The sequence below is a fragment of the Oncorhynchus gorbuscha genome, unplaced genomic scaffold (assembly GCF_021184085.1).
Source record: "Oncorhynchus gorbuscha isolate QuinsamMale2020 ecotype Even-year unplaced genomic scaffold, OgorEven_v1.0 Un_scaffold_666, whole genome shotgun sequence".
NCBI lineage: Eukaryota > Metazoa > Chordata > Actinopteri > Salmoniformes > Salmonidae > Oncorhynchus > Oncorhynchus gorbuscha.
The window spans coordinates 228,674-236,821 of record NW_025745759.1 but is presented as its reverse complement, the minus strand read 5'-3'; the positions used below and the strand labels follow the sequence as shown (position 1 = coordinate 236,821).

Below are 8,148 nucleotides of genomic sequence, written 5' to 3'. Positions count from 1 at the left end.
TATCTCATACCACAGTATCTAGTCCCACAGTATCTAGTCCCACAGTATCTAGTCCCACAGTATCTAGTCCCACAGTATCTAGTTCCACAGTATCTAGTCCCACAGTATCTAGTCCCACAGTATCTCGTACCACAGTATCTAGTCCCACAGTACCTAGTCCCACAGTATCTAGTTCCACAGTATCTCCATTGCTAACACAGTATCTAGTCCCACAGTACCTAGTCCCCACAGTATCTAGTCCCACAGTATCTAGTCCCACAGTATCTCCAGTGCTAACACAGTATCTCGTACCACAGTACCTAGTCCCACAGTTTCTAGTCCCACAGTACCTAGTCCCACAGTATCTAGTCCCACAGTACCTAGTCCCACAGTATCTAGTCCCACAGTATCTAATATATATAATAATATATGCCATTTAGCAGACGCTTTTATCCAAAGTGACTTATCTAGTCCCACAGTACCTAGTCCCACAGTACCTAGTCCCACAGTATCTAGTCCCACAGTATTTCCAGTGCTAACACAGTATCTAGTCCCACAGTATCTAGTCCCACAGTATCTAGTCCCACAGTATCTAATCCCACAGTATTTCCAGTGCTAACACAGTATCTCGTTTCTAGTCCCACAGTACCTAGTCCCACAGTTTCTAGTCCCACAGTACCTAGTCCCACAGTATCTAGTCCCACAGTATCTAATCCCACAGTATTTCCAGTGCTAACACAGTATCTCATACCACAGTACCTAGTCCCACAGTACCTAGTCCCACAGTTTCTAGTCCCACAGTATCTATTCCCACAGTATTTCCAGTGCTAACACAGTATCTAGTCCCACAGTATCTAGTCCCACAGTACCTAGTCCCACAGTTTCTAGTCCCACAGTATCTAGTCCCACAGTATTTCCAGTGCTAACACAGTATCTAGTCCCACAGTATCTAGTCCCACAGTACCTAGTCCCACAGTTTCTAGTCCCACAGTATCTATTCCCACAGTATTTCCAGTGCTAACACAGTATCTAGTCCCACAGTATCTAGTCCCACAGTACCTAGTCCCACAGTTTCTAGTCCCACAGTATCTCGTACCACAGTATCTAGTCCCACAGTATCTAGTCCCACAGTATCTAGTCCCACAGTATCTAGTCCCACAGTATTTCCAGTGCTAACACAGTAACTCGTACCACAGTATCTAGTCCCACAGTATCTAGTCCCACAGTACCTTCAGTATTACCACAGCACCTCCAGTGCTAAAACGATGGGTAGAAATCTGGATCAGTGGTGAGCTGTAATGTTGGTTTGTGATCCCTATTGGCATTCCAGATGAGGATTCTGGATCTATAGTCACATGTTCATTTCAGTGGTTTATTTTGAGATAAGCAGTCGGATCGTTATAGAGAAGTTGACAAGTTTGGTCAAATATGAACAGCCTAACAATTTGGCTGCAGTACATTCCTCCGTCCTCTCTGTGTTGGCATGGATTGGGAGTTTTTCAGGCACGTGATCTGTATTGGTGAAGTCCACTGACAGATTGGTATAGTGAATAGGCCAATGGAGCTGCATGCTGACTGTGGCTGTACAGTTTGTGATTCATAAAGGTGTCGTCAGAAATCTGTCTCTGTGCTTTGAAGGTCATATGAATGGACTGGTCTGTCTCTGTCCTGTGAAGGTCATATGAATGGACTGGTCTGTCTCTGTCCTGTGAAGGTCATATGAATGGACTGGTCTGTCTCTGTCCTGTGAAGGTCATATGAATGGACTGGTCTGTCTCTGTCCTGTGAAGGTCATATGAATGGACTGGTCTGTCTCTGTCCTGTGAAGGTCATATGAATGGACTGGTCTGTCTCTGTCCTGTGAAGGTCATATGAATGGACTGGTCTGTCTCTGTCCTGTGAAGGTCATATGAATGGACTGGTCTGTCTCTGTCCTGTGAAGATCATATGAATGGACTGGTCTGTCTCTGTCCTGTGAAGGTCATATGAATGGACTGGTCTGTCTCTGTCCTGTGAAGATCATATGAATGGACTGGTCTGTCTCTGTCCTGTGAAGGTCCTATGAATGGACTGTCTCTGTCCTGTAAAGACAATATGAATGGACTGGTCTGTCTCTGTCCTGTGAAGGCCATATGAATGGTCTGTCTCTGTCCTGTGAAGGTCATATGAATGGTCTGTCATATGAATGGACTTGTCTGTCTTGTAAAGACAATATGAATGGACTGGTCTGTCTCTGTCCTGTGAAGGCCATATGAATGGTCTGTCTCTGTCCTGTGAAGGCCATATGAATGGTCTGTCTCTGTCCTGTGAAGGCCATATGAATGGTCTGTCTCTGTCCTGTGAAGGCCATATGAATGGACTGGTCTGTCTCTGTCATATGAATGGACTGGTCTGTCTCTGTCATATGAATGGACTGGTCTGTCTCTGTCCTGTGAAGGCCATAGGAATGGACTGGTCTGTCTCTGTCCTGTGAAGGCCATAGTAATGGACTGGTCTGTCTCTGTCCTGTGAAGGCCATAGGAATGGACTGGTCTGTCTCTGTCCTGTGAAGATCATATGAATGGACTGGTCTGTCTCTGTCATATGAATGGACTGGTCTGTATCTGTCCTGTGAAGTCCTTATGTATTGACTGGTTTGCCAAGCCCTCTGATATGGCTGACCACCTAGACCTGTCATAGCCCCTTGCTATAAGTCCGTGATTATACACTATATGCTATATGTGGCTATAAGTCCGTGACTATACACTATATGCTATATGTGGCTATAAGTTAGTGACTATACGTCTGTGCCCTCTCGGGGGTATAAGATGTTGTTGACACTAAAGCTGTTATAGAAGTGGCTGTTGAACTGTCCTGCCTGCCCCCCTCCACTGAATGTGTTGTAGTACAGTCCTCTGTTGAAGGGAGACAGGCTGTCTGCTGGGTGGCCGTGGCCCCCGAGGCCCGCCTCTGAGAGTCCCGGGCTGTGACTGTCCTGGCCTGGGGTGGGGGTGTGGGGTGTGTGGTTGTGGTATGGGCTGCTATGGAGGGCTGTAATGTTCCTATTGGTCAGCTCGTTGACCAGCCCCAGAGAGCTAGTCTGTCTGCTGGAGGGACCAGAGGAGAGAGGAACGGAGGCCCCTAGAGGCCCGGAGCCCAGCCCAGCCATACTGCTGAAGAAGTTATTAAAACACGGAGTGCCACCGGACACCAGGCCCAGGGGGGAGGAGCTCTTGTGCCCCTCACTGACCACCTCCATGTCTGGGGAGGCGGGGCCTAGGAGCTGGGGGCTGTCTAAGGTCTTGATGGGCGGGGCTGCTCGGCCGTCCTCTGTTTTGGTGCTGTTAGTGGAGTCGGAGCGACGCTTCCTCTTCCTCCTGAAGTTCCCGTTGTCAAACATCTTCTCACAGTTAGGGTCCAACGTCCAGTAGTTCCCTTTACCTGGAACATAAATAATAGAAACTTTAGCATTATTATATAGTCTGTATATATTAATAAGACATTATTATTCGGTATTTATATATTAATAAGGCATTATTATATAGTATTTATATATTAATAAGACAGTATTATACAGTATTTATATATTAATAAGACATTATTATATAGTATTTATATATTAATAAGACATTATTATATAGTATTTATATATTAATAAGGCAATATTATATAGTATTTATATATTAATAAGGCAATATTATATAGTATTTATATATTAATAAGACATTATTATACAGTATTTATATATTAATAAGACATTATTATACAGTATTTATATATTAATAAGACATTATTATATAGTATTTATATATTAATAAGGCAATATTATATAGTTTTATATATTAATAAGACATTATTATACAGTATTTATATATTAAAAAGACATTATTATATAGTATTTATATATTAATAAGGCAATATTATATAGTATTTATATATTAATAAGACATTATTATATAGTATTTATATATTAATAGGACAGTATTATACAGTATTTATATATTAATAAGACATTATTATATAGTATTTATATATTAATAAGACATTATTATATAGTATTTATATATTAATAGGACAGTATTATACAGTATTTATATATTAATAAGACAGGATTACATAGTATTTATATATTAATAAGACATTATTATATAGTATTTATATATTAATAAGACATTATTATATAGTATTTATATATTGATAAGACATTATTATATAGTATTTATATGTTAAAACATTATTAATATATACACATTAGTAATATGTACATATCCAATGAAGAACTGGAGGGAGATGTGCTCATCCTAAACATGAGAAAACTAATGCTGGGATAAAAAAACATTACAGGATCAAATAAATGAAACCCGGATACAGAATGAAGACTTGTGTGAAAAAATAAAGGAATAAAGCCCTATGAGCAGCAATATTCCATGTGGGGGCCACTCATTCCATGTGGAGGCCACTCATTCCATGTGGGGGCCACTCATTCCATGTGGGGGCCACTCATTCCATGTGGGGGCCACTCATTCCATGTGGGGGCCACTCATTCCATGTGGAGGCCACTCATTCCATGTGGGGGCCACTCATTCCATGTGGGGGCCACTCATTCCATGTGGGGGCCACTCATTCCATGTGGGGGCCACTCATTCCATGTGGGGGCCACTCATTCCATGTGGGGGCCACTCATTCCATGTGGGGGCCACTCATTCCATGTGGGGGCCACTCATTCCATGTGGGGGCCACTCATTCCATGTGCGGGCCACTCATTCCATGTGGGGGCCACTCATTCCATGTGGGGGCCACTCATTCCATGTGGGGGCCACTCATTCCATGTGGGGGCCACTCATTCCATGTGGGGGCACTCATTCCATGTGGGGGCCACTCATTCCATGTGGGGGCCACTCATTCCATGTGGGGGCCACTCATTCCATGTGGGGGCCACTCATTCCATGTGGGGGCCACTCATTCCATGTGCGGGCCACTCATTCCATGTGGGGGCCACTCATTCCATGTGGGGGCCACTCATTCCATGTGGGGGCCACTCATTCCATGTGGGGGCCACTCATTCCATGTGGGGGCCACTCATTCCATGTGCGGGCCACTCATTCCATGTGGGGGCCACTCATTCCATGTGGGGGCCACTCTTTCCATGTGCGGGCCACTCATTCCATGTGCGGGCCATTCATTCTATGTGCGGGCCACTCATTCCATGTGGGGGCCACTCATTCCATGTGGGGGCCACTCATTCCATGTGGGGGCCACTCATTCCATGTGGGGGCCACTCATTCCATGTGGGGCCACTCATTCCATGTGCGGGCCACTCATTCCATGTGGGGGCCACTCATTCCATGTGGGGGCCACTCATTCCATGTGGGGGCCACTCATTCCATGTGGGGGCCACTCATTCCATGTGGGGGCCACTCATTCCATGTGCGGGCCACTCATTCCATGTGGGGGCCACTCATTCCATGTGGGGGCCACTCTTTCCATGTGCGGGCCACTCATTCCATGTGCGGGCCATTCATTCTATGTGCGGGCCACTCATTCCATGTGCGGGCCACTCATTCCATGTGGGGGACACTTTATACGTACAAATCCACATAATGTTGTAGTAGTTTAGTATTGTGCACATTATCACAAACAGTTATGTGATGCACCTAATACTCTGGCTTTGGAATGATACACTGATGAGGAAATCAATGTCTAGGTAGCTATTAATTTGAATGAGTTTGGGGTTAAAATTGTGTCATTCCCTAGAATATGGGTGAATAATACTAATACTCAGGCTCTGGCTCCACTCTGCCCATATTAGGATATCAAACCTTTTATCTATAAACTGCCATGGTAGGAAACTGAAGGCCCACTCAGTATGGACACGAAGCATCTAATAACAAGCTAACTGTTATGTTGTAATCCATAAAGTTTCTGACACTAAACTTTATAGTAATGTTAAACGCATTTACGGTAACATAATGTACCTTTATTTACAGTAATTTACAGGTAACTGGCGGCCAGTAAATTATCGTAAAAACAATAGTTTTTTTTTTACAGTGTATTATAACAAACTTTTGGGGCAATCTAATATTGACCACATAGTCCTAATCTAATCTCTAGAATAATATATATTCTAATCTATGGAATGACCAAATAGTTCTAATCTAATCTACATAATAATATATATTCTAATCTCTAGAATGACCTCATAGTTCTAATCTAATCTCTAGAATAATATATAATACTTTTACACGTGTTTATATATCTATATATTCTAATCTATAGAATGACCACATAGTTCTAATCTAATCTACATAATATATATTCTAATCTCTAGAATGACCTCATAGCTCTAATCTAATCTGCAGAATAACATATATACAGAATAATATATATATATATATATATATATATATATATATACTTTTACACGTGTTTATAATATATATATATATATATTTTAAATCTATAGAATGACCAAATAGTTCTAATCTAATCTACATAATAATATATATTCTAATCTATAGAATGACCACATATCTAATCTAAACTCTAGAATAATATATATTCTAATCTCTAAAATGACCTCATAGTTATTTCTATGTCCCATGCTAAAGAAGCAAAGGCCAGTCAATATATTAGATATATTACATTTGACTCATCTCAAGTCTATGGGACACTGCTGATAACAATTCCTAGATTTAATATGCACAATGATACGCAATATAGTCTTCAAAATAAAGGATAAAATGAACAATTATCAGCATATGGTTTGAATAACCCTTTATTTTATCGAAATGATTTGAACTGACAACCTTAGCGGGAGTTGCTTATAAGGGAATTAGCTAATTCAAAATATCTTCTTTTCCCATTGAAAATCAGACGTGGCAACTCCCACTCAGGCGTTTTGTTTTACGCCTCCTACGTTAGTTTAGCAACAGGCCTACACCAATTTGTTCAATCGGTTTTAGGCCCAAACTTTTAAACGTGTTTTTATAGGATTTCTAAACGACAGCTGAATCACATAGCCTACCTGATTAATTCAATCTATCTACAAATGGCCCTAGATGTTAATATATATAATAACATATGCCATTTAGCAGACGCTTTTATCCAAAGCGACTTACAGTCATGTGTGCATACATTCTACGTATGGGTGGTCCCGGGAATCGAACCACTACCCTGGCGTTACAAGCGCCATGCTCTACCAACTGAGCTACAGAAGGACCACAAAGATAAAAATAGAACAGGACGGGATAATACCTGGGTCGTCCTCATCGCGGGGGACCTTTTTAAAGCAGTCGTTGAGTGACAGGTTGTGTCGGATAGAGTTCTGCCACCCCGCTTTGCTCTTCTTGTAGAACGGGAAGTTATCCGCGACATACTGGTAGATCTGACTCAGGGTCAACTTCTTTTCGTGTGCGTTCTGGATCGCCATGGCGATGAGCGCAGAGTAAGAGTATGGAGGACGGACCAGCTTTAGCAACTCTTCCTGACTGGCGATGGACAGCCAACCCAGGTCCGGACCCCCGAACCCGGGAGAGTTGGTAAGGAACTGCCGCTGGGTACCGTAGGAAGGTGGCATAAAGGATGCTGTGTTGTTTCCGTGCAGGTAGGGGGTGGAGGAGTTCACAGGGGGCCCGTTCAACCACAGGGATGACGCGTAATCTCCCAGGCCGTATCCAGACGGTCTCTGTGCGCTCTGGAGTCCAGGCTGGTGGTACATGCTGAAGTTATCGCAGTAGACAGCCATCTCCGGCGGCTCCTGGGTGCTCTTGGGCTGGGGTTGGAGAGAGCTTGCTGTTGAAGACGAGGTGTGGTGTACTGAAGGGTCGATGGAGTTCATGCTCCACTCGGGAGGACAACCCCAAAGGAATTAGAACACAACAGTAACGGTTCAAACGGACGACCTGATCCCAAGCGCGCAACGTCAGCAACAAGTGCCAGAATCCAAAATCTGAGTTTTAATTTTATAACTTCAGACCGACAGTTTCTCATCCAGACACTAGATTATCTCTAACAGCCAATAGACACTCACTAACTGGTTGGGGGTGTGGCCATTGCATTTAGTTGAGAATTGACAGGCAGAGGTGTGAAATAATAACTTCTCTATGTTTCATACTAACGGCAACATAAAGCCCGACAGAAAGTGTTTACTTGAAATGTAATACAACAATTGAGTTTGTGAATGATTAAAAT

General features: G+C 42.7%; 1 protein-coding gene across 1 annotated transcript; it reads right to left on the bottom strand.

Annotated features, from left to right (window-relative positions):
• Positions 1-2,493: 2,493 nt before the first annotated feature.
• On the bottom strand, positions 2,494-7,810 carry LOC124019753 (forkhead box protein I1c-like). Its single transcript, XM_046335177.1, has 2 exons — positions 7,213-7,810; positions 2,494-3,399 (listed from the first exon to the last, which is right to left on the bottom strand). Exons 1-2 carry the CDS (start codon positions 7,793-7,795, stop codon positions 2,756-2,758), a joined length of 1,227 nt encoding a protein of 408 aa, XP_046191133.1. The 5' UTR covers positions 7,796-7,810; the 3' UTR covers positions 2,494-2,755.
• Positions 7,811-8,148: the final 338 nt, after the last annotated feature.

Bases quoted from the DNA above. Each gene is read 5' to 3' on its own strand.
- LOC124019753 (XM_046335177.1), bottom strand. From the start codon at position 7,795: ATGAACTCCATCGACCCTTCAGTACACCACACCTCGTCTTCAACAGCA. The intron at 3,400-7,212 runs GTATTATCCCGT...TTTATGTTCCAG, and splicing joins CCGCGATGAGGACGACCCAG to GTAAAGGGAACTACTGGACG.